We start from the raw sequence: 16965 nt of genomic DNA on the forward strand, positions 1-16965 counted from the left end.
GTGGGGCGCGGGGGGGGGGGGAGCGAGGCGGCGGCGCGGCGGCGGCGGCGGCGGCACCATGTTCCCGGGGACTGCCTGAGCCGCCCGGCCGGGCGCCGTCGCTGCCAGCCGGGCCCGGGGGGGCGGCCGGGCCGCCGGGGCGCCCCCGCCGCGGAGTGTCGCGCTCGGGAGGCGGGCAGGGGATGAGGGGGCCGCGGCCGGCGGCGGCGGCGGCGGCGGCGGCGGCCGGGGGCGGGCGGTGAGCGCTGCGGGGCGCTGTTGCTGTGGCTGAGATTTGGCCGCCGCCTCCCCCACCCGGCCTGCGCCCTCCCTCTCCCTCGGCGCTCGCTCGCGGCTCGCGGCTCGCGCTCGCTCCTCTCCCCTCGCAGCCGGCCTGGGCCGGCGCCGACCCCCGCCCCGGAGCCCTTGCCGGCCCGGCCGCCCGCGCTCGGGGCTGTTTCCGCGAGCAGGTGAAAATGGCCGAGAACTTGCTGGACGGACCGCCCAACCCCAAACGAGCCAAACTCAGCTCGCCCGGCTTCTCGGCGAATGACAGCACAGGTGAGGGGGGGCCGGGCGGGGGGCGGGGGCCCCACCCGCAGGTGAGCGCCGGGGAGACCCTCTCCGAGGCGCAGGCCCGCGCAGCCGCTTCCCAGGACCTGGCCGGGCCGGCCGAGGGGAAGTTTGTGGCCACAGTGCGCCGGGGCCCCGAGCGGGGGCCGGCCCTGCCCGGGCGCTCGCGGCCGGCGCCGGAGTTGGGGAGTCCGCGCGCCGAAAGCGAGCGGTACTTGCGGGAAGGAAAAGTAAAGTGGAGCGTGCTCGTCTTCGTGGGGATTCCACGCGCCTCCCTGTGCCGCCGCGCGTCGGCACACGCGGGGCTGCCCGGAGGGATGACAGCACAGGGTAGGTTTCATGGTTAGGGAAGGGGAAAGTGCAGCGGAGGGGGGGACCCAAAGTGTTTTCTGAACTAGTAGCACAATTCGCAGCGCTGCGACCAGAAGACACACCGGTAGCAGCAGCCAGCCTGGGAGTTAAGACTTGGAAGTTTCTTGGAATGTGCTCCTTGGGAAAATGTTGAGCAGTTATCCTGAAAACTCTCATTCTTCGGTCACTTACTTCGCCAGCCCAGACTTCGTTAGCAGCATGTCATCAAAGTTGCTCTGGTGTGTTTAATTTCAGAGGCATAACCTTAAAAGAAAATTAGGTAGCAGATCCTTTTGGGCTACAATGTCCACTTGAGCTGGTGCGGTTTTTACAGTGTAGATGTATAAAACAAATATGTTAACGAATGTGGGAATTGCAGTTTTTGCCCTCCCCCCCCATTTTTTTTTTTTTTTTGAAAAGCAGGGTATTAAATAAAACGTCCTTTGAAACAGCATCTCTGAAAACTTTCTGAGATAATCCCATCAGTTGCTTAAGAAGTATTTTAGTTTCTATTCATTTAATAACTCTGGATTCTTGTGGGCTGGTCCACCGTACCATTATGATGGAGCTGTACTTCCTCTTTCAGAGCTCTCCTTTGCAGTAAAAACTTGTGCGCTGCTGGGAACAATTCTGTCTCCAGCGCAGCCTGCGTTTCTCCAGTACAGTCTTGCAGTAGCAGCATCTGAAAATCAGTTTATAATGAATGGGTCCAAATTGAATTATATTGCTGCAGCAGTGCCCTCAGATTTGCAGTAGACACAGCTGTTCAGCTTGTGCGGATATTTCTGTGGCCACTGGCATATTTCTACTAATGGTCTAAAAAACCCATTTCTCCTGTTGAAACAAAACTACTTCATTTCTGTGGCTTCAGTTTTAACACAATTCCTAGAATATTAAGGTAGGCATGAGAGAAACGATTTTTTAAAAATTCGCCTTAAGGAGATTCTTGTCTTTAAATACAGTTTGCGGAATGGTGGGCGGGGGTAGTAAATAAGTCTCATGGGACATAAAAGTCACTAATACTATTTTTTAAATTTTTATTTATTTTTATTAATTTTTTAAAAGATTTTCTTTATTTATTTGACAGACAGAGATCACAAGTAGGCAGAGGGGCAGGCAGAGAAAGAGGAGGAAGCAGGCTCCCCGTGGAGCAGAGAGCCCGATGTGGGGCTCCATCCCAGGACCCTGGGACCGTGACCTGAGCCGAAGGCAGAGGCTTTAACCCACTGAGCCACCCAGGCGCCCTTTTTTTTGTTTTTTTTAAATTGATAAAGAATTGAATGTGATGTTTATTTTGTCAAGTCAACTTGTTTGAAGTAAGAAGTATGGAAACAGCCATGATTTAAATGCCCTTTTACTGCAAAACAGATCTCCTTTGCTTCATTAATCTTGCTATGTTTGAGTGAAAAGTCTTTAATCATATGAAACGAAGATCATAGCAGGCAAGTTCAGCTTTGAAGCTTGTCTTCCGAAACTGGCAACTTTTTGAATGGCTTTGCAGCTTTGCTGTTGTTGAAGGAGTTTATTACAGATTGTGCTTTCTATAGAGGGATAAATTACTAACACAAGACTTAACAGAAAGGCTTGTCCCACTATATACATTCCGTTCTTTCCAAGATGGAGCCGAGAGAATGGCCTTTTTGGGTAGTTCTGTTACTGGATGGTCACATATTTACTTAAAGCACTGTTAAATCACAACAGAGTTTATCTGAAAGGATTTTTCCCTCTTCGCCACCTTTCCCCCCGCTTCCTTTCTAACCTCGATCCTCCCAAGGCAGGAGCTCACTCTTTTCCAAATGTGGAACAAAAAAAAGTTTTTAATAGCTCCAATTTAAATCATTTAAAGAATAAAATTCATGCTCATACTTGTGTTGAGTTCCCTTGGTTACACATTCATCACATCATGTTATTGGGCAAGAGTCTGTTAGCGTGGGGCCCAGGAAAGGACCATCATCAGGCACGTGAAACGAGGTACAGCCTTGTCTCCCGTAACTGCTAGTCCGAGACAGAGATCTTAAGGATATATAGTAAGCAAGTAAAGGACGAAAGGAATCGCATTGCATACACTCAGAGGAGTGAGGGCATTGGGTTAGATGGGAAAGTAGGGAGACTCAACCGTATTTGTGAGGGGATGTATTTTTGAGGCTCCAAGGAGGAAGTTGTGCGAGGTGGAGCAAGGTGTGTTTCTTTCTGTGATAAAATTTGAGTGATGGGAGCTCTGTGCATAGGAAGAGCTGAGGGTTTAGGAGGAGGAGGCCTGGTGGCCTAAGAAACAAGAGTGATTTGGAGTGCCACCATGCAGTACATGTCTGTGGAACTGGCCTTGGGAGCCATTGGTGTCCGTTGCTTGAATCTGGGGGGCTGATGTTGGGTGGAGAGGACAGTACTCCTGACTTTGGGGAGCTTATTAGCCAGGGTGCTCCCTGCAGGGCACTTGCAATCTAGCGGGGGGAGTGTGGATGTGCCTAAAGCATGCCAGTGAGGTAAGGTGGCATCTCTGAGTGATAAATGTCACTTGCCACTGATGACAAACAGGAGAGGCTGGGAGTGCTTCTGAGAAGAGTGTGGAGAGGGGATACAGAACTAGAGAATGTGCCCCAAAGGAGGGTAGCAAGAGGAAGAAGGAAAAAATAGTACTTCTGACCTCACCCAGACCTCAGCTCTGGAGTGGCCCTGGATTTAATGTCATGAGATGTTGTGGAAGTCGCGTCTTCTTGTTCCACATTGAAGGTGTAAATGGTTTCTTGCAAGTGCTGTCTTCCTTTACTTGGCATCCATTGGAAGAGGTACGACTGTGTGTTTCCAGTATATAGTTAATTGTGTGTTTTGGAAACTTCCTTATTTAATATGTCCAGATTAAAACAGCATATTAGTCTTTTTCAACAGCAGGGATTCATGATTTAGTAGTGAGGGAGAAGTAAAATACCCATGCAAGCAGTAAACTTTTTTTTTTTTTTTCGGTCAGCTTTATTGAAGCCAGATTTACATACAACAAAAACTTGTTTAGTTCAAGTTTTTTAAGGCTGTCTTCTGAAAACTGCACATAGATCTGTTTCATCCTATCCTGTATAAGTGTCCCTAAGCAGTTGTCATTACACTTTTAACGTGAATCCCTTTAAATGCCATAGGAAACCACATTTAAAGAAAGCCTGGAGTGAATACAGTTGCCAACCAAAACACCTTTCACAACAAAACGGTGAACTGTTCTTTATGTGGTGTGTTACTTACCTGAGCGCTTTGCTCCTGTCCCCTCAGCTCGGGCCTCACAGCGTGCTGTGAGGCAGGATGGGAAGACACTCTTCCTGCCAGTTCTCTGTAAGGAGCCAGACTCGGGAGAGGTGATCTGCCCAAAACTAGAACCAAACCTAGATGAGGAGAGTAAATGACTGTATATTCGTTTTACAACTCCACATCCATAAATGTGAGATTTGCTTGAATCGTGGGTTTACGAGCTTGCAGTACTTGGCAGGTTTCAGTAGTGTGACTCCGGCAGGTGGAGTACATCTCGGGGGGAGGTCTGCCACCAGCTCTGGGGGAGCGGGATGCGTTCTTCCGACTGAGGGTAGCAGCAGGGGCTGCCCCTTCCCTCTGGTTCTGGTGCAGCAGTTTGGCCCCCCCCCCTTCCTGTGGTGACAGTGGAAAATTGAGGACCAGTCACTTTTTTTCATCTCTTCACCGAGTTCTGGCTAAATGGGAAACAAACTTTTATAGAGACTTCTAGGGCCAGGGCTTTTCATGACTTTGCTTTACTTTACACGTGTTGGAAAAGTAGGGACTTTTGGATAACCTAAAGCTCCGTCGAAGTTGCTTGGGGGTGATGATAGGTAAGTACGAACCCCACTAGGGGTGCCTCGCAGCACAGCAGGCCTCCAGGCGTCACTCCTGTTTGACATTGGAGTGTGATCCCCTGATTCTAAAACGGTATGGAAGCAGCTTGGAAAGGGATGAAGGAGCTTCTGCTTCGACCAGTAGCTGTGTTTGTACAACTTCTGCCTCCTGCCTCTGCCGCTCTCTGACAAAGTATGTGATTACTTGGGGCCACGTAAGTGCTGACGTCGTGTTCTACTTAGTGTGTTTGAAAACAGAAGAGTTAAAATGACTCTGCCAAAATGTGCCTTCCCTGGTTAGGATGAAACGTACCTTGTTGTGACCTCTGGAAGATGAGCAAAGCTTGCGTTAGGCCAGTTTAGTTCTTGGGTCCCATTAGTCGGGACACCACCTCTGCCATCTTAATTCAAGCCAGCATTCCGGGTATATGCCAAGGAAACTAGAAGGCATGCAAAGAAGCGTTTCTCAGAAAAGGTTTTGTGCTCACACGAGGCTGGGAGCAACTTTACTGCAAGGCCTTCCCGGAGCCCTCGCATGCTGCGGGGCTCTGGGCCTCGGGGTGCAAGGCTCTGGTTTGCACATTCATTCCCACACCCTTTTTATGTAATGCAAGGGTCCTCAGACTTCCTGTAGAGGACCAGAGGTCATATTTTTGGCTCTGCAGGCCACATGGTCGCTAATAGCTACTGAACACTGCCATTTGCGTACCACCTGTACGTACACCAGCGGGCGCCGCTGTGTACCAGTGAGCTAGTAACTTCTGTCGGAGCCAGGAGCTGGCCCTCGCGCCACAGTGTGCGACCCTGATGTAATGTGGGATTTGTGCTCTGAGGATCCTCAGTTTTCTCTCCTGAAAAGTCAACGTGCCCCATAGTCCCAGTCCCTTGGACAGGAGACCCGTTGGTCGGTGGATCTGTCAGAGACGGTAGCCATGCACGTGTGTCCGATCTGCGGTGTAACACAATCAGTGAGGAAGTAGTCAAGAATTCTGTAGTCAAGACTATTGATCTTGTCTCCATTTCCAATTATGTTTTTGTAATAGGAATGGGAGGACCATGAAATTTTAAAATTGCAAAAACTTAGGAGGCGCTGTGTGTTCTGAAGATTCTTAACTGACTTGAAGCATTTTTCATGGGGTTGTTTAAGCAGCAAATGGATAGGTGATTCTGGTTCTTTACTATTGATACAACAATTCAGTCTGAGGTACTGTTAGGGAGTAAGTAGCGGCATACAGAGGATTCTTATCCAGGGCTCTGAGTAGCTTAGAACTGTGTTGACAAAAAAAACCTTGGAGGCAAAACTCAAGAATACAAAAGGCTATTAAGTGCCAGAATGCTCGAGTCAGAAAGGGCAGTCCAGGAGGGCTTCCTGTATCATGTTCTGGTCCCTGAAGGTCCCTGCGTGGAAAAGCCCAGAGCTGGATGTCCAGGCGGGGGTAACACCTCAGAGATCCCCTGATCAGCCGAGGGAACCTTGACAGATCAAGGAGCCAGGCAGACGGGGAAGAGCGCGGGGGTCTGTGCCTTCTGTAGTGTTGAGAAAAGCTCCCTGTCCGCTCACAGCAGTTTCGTATCCGTGAGTGTCACGGCGCACGGCCTGTGGATATGATCTATGGCCGCTTGCTCTCATCGAAGTCCTCTGGTTGTCCCAGACAGTCTCTCCTAAGCTCTCAAACTCCCGGCCGTCCGCTCTGGTCTTCGGCACACGTGCCTGCTGTCCCCTAGCCCGCTCTGAGGCCGCTGCCTAGTGGTGCATCCGTCCTTAGAAACGCCGTCCTACGGCTGATGGGCTCCTCGCGGCTGGCGTGGTCGTGCACGGCTCAGGTGTTAATTGGGGGAGGTTTGCCACACTTGTCCCGCCAAGTCTTAAACTTTGCTTTCAGGAAAATTCTCTCATTACCGCACATCCCTGACGAAGAGATCTAAGTCCTTGGAGCAGTGCCTATTGGGGACCTCTTGTACATTGGACTTTCTGTGGGGGCTGTGCTCCTCTGTCCGGAGCGCCGAGATGGAGCCACACGTGGGGTCCCGTGGGAGCGGGGTGGAGGATGCCCAGCTCCAGTCTGGACTGGCCGGGCCGTGAATCGCTCACATTTACGGGAGGGCACTTTAGACGCAGGGAATGGGTGCAGGCACGCAAGTAAGCAAAAGTGACTTCTTCCCCACCCCCCCACCCCAGGATTTTAGACAATATAGGGAATGACTGTTGCTCACATTGAAAAACTGCCTTCGGGGTGTTTCTGGTTCTAAATTTGAGAAGCAAGGCTGTCTCTGAGCTCTGTGTCTAAAAGTTGAATTCCTTTCCTTTTAAACCTTCCCTGTAGAAAGACATCATCCCATGTGACAATTCCCCCATGTTTCATTTCCATTAATCAGAGGGATGTTTAGTGAAATCTAATGGTAAAAAAAATTTCACCTGATTATATCTGACTTTCCTGTGTCTAGGTGTCCCATCTGTTCCTGTTTGAAAATCTATTAATTTGCACGTCTTTCTGATCCACCCGTGCCACTGTGTAGACAGTAGGTGGTTCTTAACAGTGGTGAGCTGTTTAATGGGGTTATACAGTTCTGTTGTGAAGCAGAGTCTTTTTATTATTTCAAAGGCTTCCCTTTGCCCTACCACCCAAATATTTGGATTTTTTTTTAACCAGAACTGTACCACTTATACATGTTTTAACTTTGTAGTTAGAATAACCAATGAGATGGCAAAAAACCCAAACAAAACAAAACAGAATAACCTCTTTGTTATGAGAGGCTTGTATGATATTTAAATAAGGAGATTTTGGTATTTGATTATAAACCAAATGATGACACTCGGAACTGTAGAAATCTATCAAATAATTAGGGTTTGCTTTGACAATTATGGGCTATAAAAGCTTGACCCAGTTCCTTTGGATTAAAATATTTTGAGTATTTGTCACCTGATTAAAAGTAGAACCTTCTACCCATGACTCAGAGTTGAAGGAAATGTCAGAGCTTTTTATATGGGAGGTGAGTGGCGCGGTATTAAGGAAGGAGCCCTGGCCTCTGCTTGAAGTGGACGCTGCATCTCAGCTTGTCATTTCTGAACTTGGGCCATTGTCTTTACATTGGAGCTTGGGTAGGTGAGGGTAGCAATCTTTTTCTCCAGGGGGAAAAAAGGCCCTCATACTGGGCTACTGTGGTTCCTGGTATAGAACAGGCTGTGGTAGCTGTTGCTGGTCTTTAATTGTGTGGGGAACCTTAGTCGTGCCCTTCCTCGTGGGCTGGTGGGGGTTGGGACGATGTAGGTGAGGAGTCTGACCCCGAACCAGATCCACGGGAGTTTCTCGCTGAATAAATGGGAAGGTGCCACCCCTGCCTGGTTCTTTCTTCCTGCACCAGTGCTACTGTGAGTGTCGTCTCCGCCAGCTTGCAGGAGAATGAATTGGAATCCGAGGTGCAGGCATCCTACACACCGGACTTTACCCAGTCTGTGTTTGAAGTTGAAAACGCTTCTCTGTTGGAAAATTGAAGTCTAAATGGAATTGTTTCTCCACGAGGAGTTGATTTAGGTTAGGACTTAGTGAAAAAGGAAAAGCAAGTGTGGAGAAATCATAAAAACTAGTCTTTTTCTAAAACCAGTGTTAGGGGAGAAATGGCCTCAGGATCACGGTGCAGTTTAGTCAGGTCGATGAGATGAAAGAAGTGTCGGTGGCATTCACTTCAGAGCGAGGTTTCTGCTGTGTTGTGGGGGTTTTTCTCTCCTGCAGATTGTGTCCTGGAAGCTGTTGCAATGGAGTTTACTCCTTTCCATTCTCCTGGATAGTTCCGGTATGGTGATTTGTGGGTTTTGCTGGCAAAAACTGTAAGAGCCTTTCTGCCTAATTTGTGGGTGTCTTTACATTAAATCTTTTATTTTTAGTAAACAGCTTTCACTGACTGTGACGAAAAGGCATGAAGCTCTCATAGACCTTCTGTGCTGTTTTTGTTGTGCCTCTAGTAATGATGGGGTTGGGTTCTGTTTGCAGAAGAGCACTGTCTGCCCAGGGTTGAACTTCTCTTTAAAAATCTGTAAGAGAATCATTTGAATTATTGGGAGATAGTTGGCTGTTTTAGCATGCTCTGGTGACTTTCTCAGACTTCAAAAGTGTAAGGAAAAACCGATTTCTTCTCCACAGAAAGAGGGCTGATTGGGACATCTGAAATGCCCGTGTTCTTGTGGTATTCGAGCGAGCAGCGTCCCGTAGAACTTTAGGCGATGGTGCCGTGTTCTGATCTGCACTGCCCAGCACCGGAATCACCAGTTACTAACGTGATTCAGGAACTAAATTTCAAATTTTGTTTAATTTTAATTAATGTGCATGTCAACAGCGGCACGTGGCTAGTGGCTGCTGTATTGTATACAGCACCCCGTCAGTGCATTTATTTATGTCATTCGTTCATAGTTGAAGATATTTATGACGAAGTTTCTTCCAAGGGACCATCTTCTAAAGACACTTTCAAAAGTATTTGTTATTTTAGATGTAGGACTTTCCATTTAGAAAATATTTATTACACTGTGGTGTCAGCCCTGGAGATACAGTGTCTGCCTTCGTGGGGGGTCAGCTGTAGTTGGGTGTGACCTCGGACCTCAGAGGGGAGGTCTCTAGGCATGATGTGCCCATGCATGGTGGGGGCAGAGGACAGAGTCTGCTCCCAAAGGTCTTGGAAGGCCTTCTGGGAGAGGAGTAACTTGCGTGGAGACCTGCTGATGGACACCAGATGGGGGTGGAGAGTACTTTACGGTTGCAGGTGTAGGGAACAGTGTAAATAGCCATTGTGAAGGTCTGGAGTAGAGTCCTGAACAGGTAACAGTTTTTGCAGAAACCAGTTCTGTTGTTGGTTTACACTCCCTGGGCTACCATTTAGAGGCCACGTGGTCTTACTTCTGAGAGGCAGAGACTGCCAGGGTGGTCCTGCTCTGGGTGTGGTGGTGGGGAGCTGGGCCAGTCTCCGCTGTACTGCTTCATTCTTGGAGTCAACAACGATTTAAATGCTTATGTCGCTCGAATCGGCGATACGTTCTTACTCCGTGTTGGAGACTGCTTGGCCGTGTTGACCCCAGTGTTGGTTCTGTCCTCTCGGCCAGAGCTGTGGTGGTGTGGGCAGGCAGGCCAGCATACTGAGACCAGCACTGTGACAGGAGGCTTCCGGGCCCAAGGTCAGGGAACCTTCATAGAGGAAGGACTGTTGTGGGAGTCAGTCTGGGCACCTGAAGGCAAGGTAAGGTTGTGGAGAGCCTCCGGTGTCAGACCAGGGAGTCCAGATCATCTTTTTAGGGTTTGAAAAACAATACAAAATTTGAGAGACCCATTGTATCCAGGGTATTTGGAGGAAGCAACCGTGATTTGTTCTCCAGAAATCTAAATCAGCTTTTCCCAGAGTGTATTTTTCCATCCGTGTTCCTATCTGCTGGGAGAGTTGACAACTGCCTTCTCTTACCCCAAGTCCTGTTTGTGAGAGGAAAAGCCCCATGAATCAGAATTCATGTACTTATTTAAGATGTTAGGAATTTTTTGTACAAACATAATTTTCTTTCAAAAGCTTTTTTAAAAATCATTTTCAGTATGGGTAATTTATTCATAGGGCTCAAACTTGTAAACAGCACGAAAGAAGGTTTAGGAGAGGGCCTCCCTCTCCTGCCTCCCGAGCCCCCAGGCCTGCTCCCTGGAGGCAGCCAGCGCTGGCCACGTGCGCGCTTTTCTAGAACTTGCTGTGCGGGTGGCAGCATGTGCTCTCTCGAGCTCTTCCTGCCAGAGTGGCACAGCGTACATGTCCGTGCACTCCTCACGGAGAAGTATCTCAGAGCTGGTGCAGATACTATGTTTGAAAAGCAGGCTTCATTCTAAAAATCCTTTTTTTTTTTTTTTTAAGGTAAAATATCTTGGTGCTGTACTTAACACAAAATGATTTTAATGTTTTCACTGTACTATAAATAGGAAGAATTGAAGTTTGTCAAAAACATTAATTTGGTGTCACCCTGAAGACTGTCGGGGGTTTTGTTACTGTCATTATGTTACACATCATGCAACCAGTTCGCACCAAAGCTCTGTTTATAGTTTCCCAGTTTCTGGAAGAGATTCCTAAAACCAGAGGTTTTTATTAGTCACCTTATTAATTAATGATATACACATATCTCTGGCGTAACAACCTACTTGTACACCAAGCAGATAAAGTAAAACTCAGTCTCTTGTTTGGTAGGACTTCTAAGAATGTTCATGTTAACTCCAGACCTTTCATTAATTTAGTTAATTGACCTAGAGTTGGCAAAACATGAAGGTGACGGAAGGGTCCTTCAGGAGAGGAGAGTGGCTGACTCCCCTGCCGTGGCAGTTTGGGGAAGGGAAAGCAATCTTCCCTTCCAAGGGAAGAGAAGTCCGAGGGTTACTAAATTTAAAAAGGAGGGAAAACATACATGATAATTAGGTCCTTATTAGGAGTAAAAAGTGGGTGTACATAGATTTCCAGAAGGTAATCTCTAGAAATTGTTTTTCTCGGTGGCGGGGAACTGAAGATGTTTGGGGGGGCTCTCCACTTTGCACTTTATAGTCTTCTGAATGCTTAATAAAGGGTCCATAAACATCGTAATTTCATCACAAAACTAGTGAAAGAGTAAATCAAATCCAAAGCAAAACATCTTAGTCTTTGTGGTTAGAAGAATCTGTTAAATGGTGGCGGGGCAGTTCTGGTTAATTCTGTTGCAAAACCCTGGGCCTCTAGCAAGGATTTGAACAAGCGTGAATTAACTTGGAGGCGTCCTCCAAAGATCGGAAAATGTGATCGTGCTGTAGTGCGATGTCTGGTTACCTCTTCCTTTGTTACAACTCCAGTTCTGACAGAACCCTTTGAATTAGAGGTTTCTCCATCGATGAGCTGGAAGCCGTGGGACCTGACGGCCACCTAATGTTTGAGGATTTCGAGCTGCTGCCGGCTTTCCCAACGTGGGCAACATCATCTCATTATTACATCGGGTGCAAAATGTCCTGCGTAGATTGTAACTTTCCTTTAGGAAAAAAAAAAAACAGTAGTTTTTGAAAAATAATTTTTTAACGTATTTTTTCTTTTCCTGCCTTTTAAGCTCATGTGAACACTAAAACTATTTTAAACTAATACTGAGCCCGTTTCAGATTTCCTCTTCAAACTGCAAGCACTCCCAAATGGAAGTGTTCCGGGTGTCCTCATCTGGGCTGAATGAAACTCATCACCTGGGCCTGGACACCCCAGGGGCTGCCGTAAAAAATCAATTTCCTTAATTACTTAAATGATTCATTCATTCACAGGGTTCAAAAATCAGAGGACACAAAGCTGTAGAGTGAAAGCCTCCCTCCTTCCCTCCCTCCGCCTGGTGCCCCCGGGTAACCACTGTGCGTAGCTTGTGCAACCCTCCAGGGTTTATCTCATGGAGCAGACGCGGTCTGTTCTTGGCTCCCTCACCCGCTTCCTACCCTCTCCTCTCCTGGAGGTGGCATGCCGCACGCATGCTGCACCCCGGTGCATGGCGGCGTGCGGAGGGCGGCGGCGGCTCTTTCCATAGTCACTGGTGTCCATTATGAGAGCCGTGCCGTAATGGCTTTAATCTGCTCCGTAATGGCTTTAATCTGCTCCCCACTGATGGACGTTGAGGTTCCATCCAGTCCTGTTCTTGCACAAACAGGGCTGTAATGAATAGTCCTGCATGGTTGTGTGTGTCTCCGTAGAACAGATTCCTAAACAGGGAAGTGATGGTTAAAAGGAATATGCGCTGGTAATTGTGATCATATCCTCACATTGTCCTCCCCAGTGCGTGCGTGTTGGTGGATTCTTGAAGCTTGAGAAGCAGCACGCTCACATCCAGCATCGCCCTCGCTGCGCGTTTGGGGTGTATTAGTTACTAACGTAGTCTCCTTGACGGACGCTCGAGTTACTCTTCAGCTTGTGATTCTCCATCATTTTGTATCTCGTAGTCACTTGCAACTTATCTATGATTCTCTGGTGCTTTTTCCCATGAAGACCTTTCTTAGAGCAGCTTTAGGTTCATGGTAAAATTGAGGGGGGCGTACAGAGATTTCTCACACCCCCCCCAGCCCCCACGTGCAAGCCTTCCCCATTACGGGCCCTCCCACTCGCGCGTGTTTGTTACAGCTGAGGAACCTACTCGGACACTCAGCATCACTTTACCTTAGGCTCTCGGTGTTGCACATTCTGTTTGGACGAATGGATCATGACATGTATCCATCATTGTATTATACAGAGTGTGTTCCCGGTTTTGTCTTAAAAACCACCTGGGCTCCCACCTGTCCAAACCGGCTCCCCCCCTCCCCCAAGCTGCTGTCCTTTTTACTGTCTCCATAGTTTTGCCTTCTCCGCTTCTCCAGAGCGTCAGGTAGATGGAACCACACGGTCTGTAAGCTTTTCAGATTGGCGTCTTCCATGTAGTCATATGCATTTAAGGTGCTTCCGTGTCCTTTTGTGGCCTGGTGGCTCATTTCTTTCGAGTGCTGAATTACACTCCGTTGTCTGGATGTTGGTGTACTTTTTGGACATAATACATTCACTTCCTGCCAGGGGCACTCCTGTCGGCCACCACAAGCCCACTTTTGTATGCTGCGCACTGACGCCGCAAGTGCAGACGGTGGTCTTCCCCCTTTCTCCTGACTCGGGGTCGCTGCCTGCCGGCCACAGCTCCCAGCATTTGGGCCAGAGGACTTGTCTCTGGGTGTCCCTGGCTCTTTCCTTACGCGGTAGCCAAATAGTCTGAAGGGGTCTGGGGTGGTTTCTGCAGAGGTTCGATCCTAGCTCAGCTACCAACCTTGCTCATCCTCCAGGACTCTGGAGATGTAAAGTGGATCAGCAGCTGATGACAGCCCCTCACCTGGGTCTTGGTGCCCCCTCGGCTGTGGTGGTGGTGAACAGTGAACCCCTTTCTGCTCCTTCTGCTCCAGATCATCTGGTTACTGTTTGGGGGCCGCTGAGTGAATTGTGGTTGGTTGAGTGGGGCTTCCTGCTGTGACAGCATCTTCTTCCCACCTTTGTCTTAAAAAGGCTTCAAAATCTCCGTCCTACAAGGCTGAGGGAGACGGCACACAAACCACACGTAGTCCTAGCTCTCAGTCCTAGCACTTTCTGGAACTTGTGAGTGTGTGGAGTGAGGATAGGAGGCTGGCTGTGATTCCAGGACTCTGGTGATTCAGGTCTAGGGTGACAGGACTTGCAGTCAGGACAGTCTTGGGTTCCTTAAGGGAAAGGTAAATAGCAAACATTCAGGGAAGCAAGATTTCTTGGTCTCTGAAAAGAGTAACCATGAAATGCATTTGTGAATAAGAAAAGAAAATGCTCAAATTTGAATAGTAAATGGTGATACAAAGTAGACTCTATCCTTCTTGGGCAGACTTTTTCTTGAAAATTTATATAGAGGACATTTTTATAAACCAGGTTTTTCCCTTGTGACTTACATCACAGTTTCTGAGGTATTGTAATTCCGTTCCATTGAGGGTCGTCTACTGCAGCAGCGTGCTGTCCTCCCCTCACTTGAGACAGTGTAGTTCGTGGTGTCTAAAGATCCACAGGTAGGTACTGACCGAGCAGGTTTCCGTCTAAAAGAGTCCACCGGGATGGACTCTTTGGTAATAAGAATATTTGTCCCATAAATTAGCTATATATATATGTTTGGGTCTAATAAATGAATTGCCTTACAACTTGCAACCTAACACTTACATTAGTGAGTAGACTTTGGGCCTTTATTTATTTGTTTTCACACACTCTTCTCAATGATGAGTGACACTGACAATGGATCTTCCCCCCAAGAAGGCCTTTCTCTTTTTGTTGTTGTTGTTTTTAAGATTTTATTTATTTATTTGACAGACAGAGATCACAAGTAGGCAGATAAGCAGGCTCCTCGCTGAGCAGAGAGCCTGATGCGGGGCTCGATCCCAGGACCCTAAGATCATGACCTGAGCCAAAGGCAGAGGCTTTAATCCACTGAGCCACCCAGGCGCCCAAGAAGGCCTTTCTTCATGTAAAGTGCTCTGGTGGGGTCCCTCCCTCCCGAACCACACCCGCACGCCTGCAGAGGGAAGCGAGCCATGCTGGAGTTGAAACCCACCAGAGGCATAGCGGCCGGCCTGTGCTGTCTGCTCCGCTCCCTTCTCTGCCCTGTCCACATGCAGTGTTTCTCAGCATCTTTCCTTCTCAAGATCTGCTCAGAGTCAGCCTCTCATCTGAAGCCTTTCTTGCCTCTGTTCACTCCCTTATTCCGCTTGCTTGTAAATTGCGTGGCCTCTCTTCCTCAATTAGATTATAATCCTCTGAGGGGCAGACTTTTGTTCGAGTCTCAGATAAGCCCCTTTAGCCCTGCAGGGAGCGAAGTCCTAAGAGCCAGGACGCGTGCCCACGGTAGGAAGGCCCGGGGGAGGCAGATGGCTGAGCCAAGTCGCTCTGGCTCCTGAGCAGATAGCGATTCTGAGGAGAGGCGGGACTTTGCGTTCAATAGAAGATCACTGTTCCGAATGAAGTAAAATCTCATTATTCTGTACTAATTAGGGGGTAGTGTATCTGCATAAAAAGCTTGAATCACAGAAGATTTAAGAGGGAATTTACTTTAATTATTTCCTAATAGTCATTGTTTAAAAAAAAAAAAAAAGATGTCTTTTGGGAACTAGTTTAAATGCCTACATAGAAATTATTAGTGGGGCGCCTGGGTGGCATAGTACGTTGAGAGTCTAATTCTTGATTTTGGCTCAGGTCATGTTCTCAGAGTCCTGAGATTGATCCCCACATTGGGCTCCTCTCTCCCTCCCCCTCTGCCCTGCCCCCCCCAAACTATTTGTAATGGCCTAAATGCTAAGAAAACAGTGTTTTCTTTTCCCTTTTTTTTTTTTTTTAAGATATTTATTTGAGAGACAGCAAGCAAGAGAGCACAAGCAGGGGGAGGGGCAGAGGCAGAGGGCAGGCAGACTCCCCACTGAGCAGGGAGCCCAATGTGGGGCTTGATCCCAGGACCCTGGGATCGTGACCTGAGCCAAAGGCAGACTTCCAACTGATGGAGCCACCCGGGTGCCCCTCTTTTCCTTTTAAAAAAGTTAATTCCGCGTTGCTGAAGAGTTGCCCCATTATTTTTTTGTACAGTCCCCACCATTTTTTAAAGCAGAGTAAGCTTTACTTGCACTAGCATTGTCACAGATTATTAGGACTTTACCTTAGAGAAGTGACAGTCACTGAGCACGAACCCTGTACCAGCCCTATGTCATAGCAACCTTGGAAGATGGTGCTGCGGCAGATAGTGACTGGTATGTGTCGAGTCCTTACTGCATGCAGGCTAAGTACTGTGTACATGTGGTACGATTTCATAAGTGACAGAGTGGGGCCCGAGTCAGGACCAGGCTGTGGTTCCTGTGTTAGGAGTGTCTCCCTGGTAGTGTATTGATAAATACACCATGGAAGTCTCAAATGGTCCCCAGATCATCTAAAAATTAGAATCCTATGAAAGTGTTTTCCGTTCTGTGGATTCCTCTTTTTCAGATGGGAGGTTTTTCAGAATGCATCACCCTTTTTGGATTAATTTTTGTATCCAGTTTTTACTTAGGAATTAAAATTCTTTTTGTAAAAATTTCCAGGTTTGATGAATAAAAGTGCTTAGCCTTTCTAGGGTTTAAGTTCTGACTATTTGAATAGTCAGAGTTATAGTACAAGTAATGCTAAAGAACATGTAAAAAGATGATGGAAGGAAAAACAAAAACTTTTTCACAGAGAATGAGGGCTGCCCTGAGAAATGGGTGTGGGTGGGGGAGAGGAGCGTCCGGGGGGGGTGGGGGGTCTCATGCTCAAGAGTAGAGAAACATGAACATGAACCATCACCTAAACTCTTACTCTCAGGTTTGATTTTCAGGCAATATCTCTTACTCTGTGTTAGGCCATTTAGTCTTCACATGGGCCGCAGGATGGAGGGGCCTGGATGCCGAGGTATATACAGAGGGAGAAGTAACCTGACTGGCCCCTGCAGGAAAGAGGGGGGAGGTTAAGAGAAGGATGAGTGGAACAGGGAAGCATTTTAAGAGAATTCATTATTGAATTTTGTTCTCTTTGTTTCTTTTTTACTAAACTGGTAATAAATGTTTGGGTTACTACTTCATATCTTCTAAACAAGTGAAGTGTTAACAGTGTTATTTTGTATCCTGTCACTTTGGCTCTCTTTGCTTATTCAGGGTGGAGCTGTTTGTGGGGGGCCTGATCCCTCTTTCATGGTCCTTAACAGCCTTGT

General features: G+C 47.9%; 1 protein-coding gene across 2 annotated transcripts in view; it reads left to right on the forward strand.

Annotated features, from left to right (window-relative positions):
* Nucleotides 1-37: 37 nt before the first annotated feature.
* Nucleotides 38-16965, forward strand: part of CREBBP (CREB binding protein) — a 124121-nt gene continuing 107193 nt past the window's right edge. For both annotated transcript variants that reach the window (XM_032849345.1, XM_032849346.1), the window contains exon 1: nucleotides 38-540. In XM_032849345.1, the coding sequence (XP_032705236.1) occupies nucleotides 456-540 (85 nt within the window). In that variant the 5' untranslated portion in view covers nucleotides 38-455. The remainder of the gene's footprint in view (nucleotides 541-16965) is intronic.

The sequence above is a fragment of the Lontra canadensis genome, unplaced genomic scaffold (genome assembly GCF_010015895.1).
Source record: "Lontra canadensis isolate GAN:19392208 unplaced genomic scaffold, GSC_riverotter_1.0 scaffold224, whole genome shotgun sequence".
NCBI classification, from domain to species: domain Eukaryota; kingdom Metazoa; phylum Chordata; class Mammalia; order Carnivora; family Mustelidae; genus Lontra; species Lontra canadensis.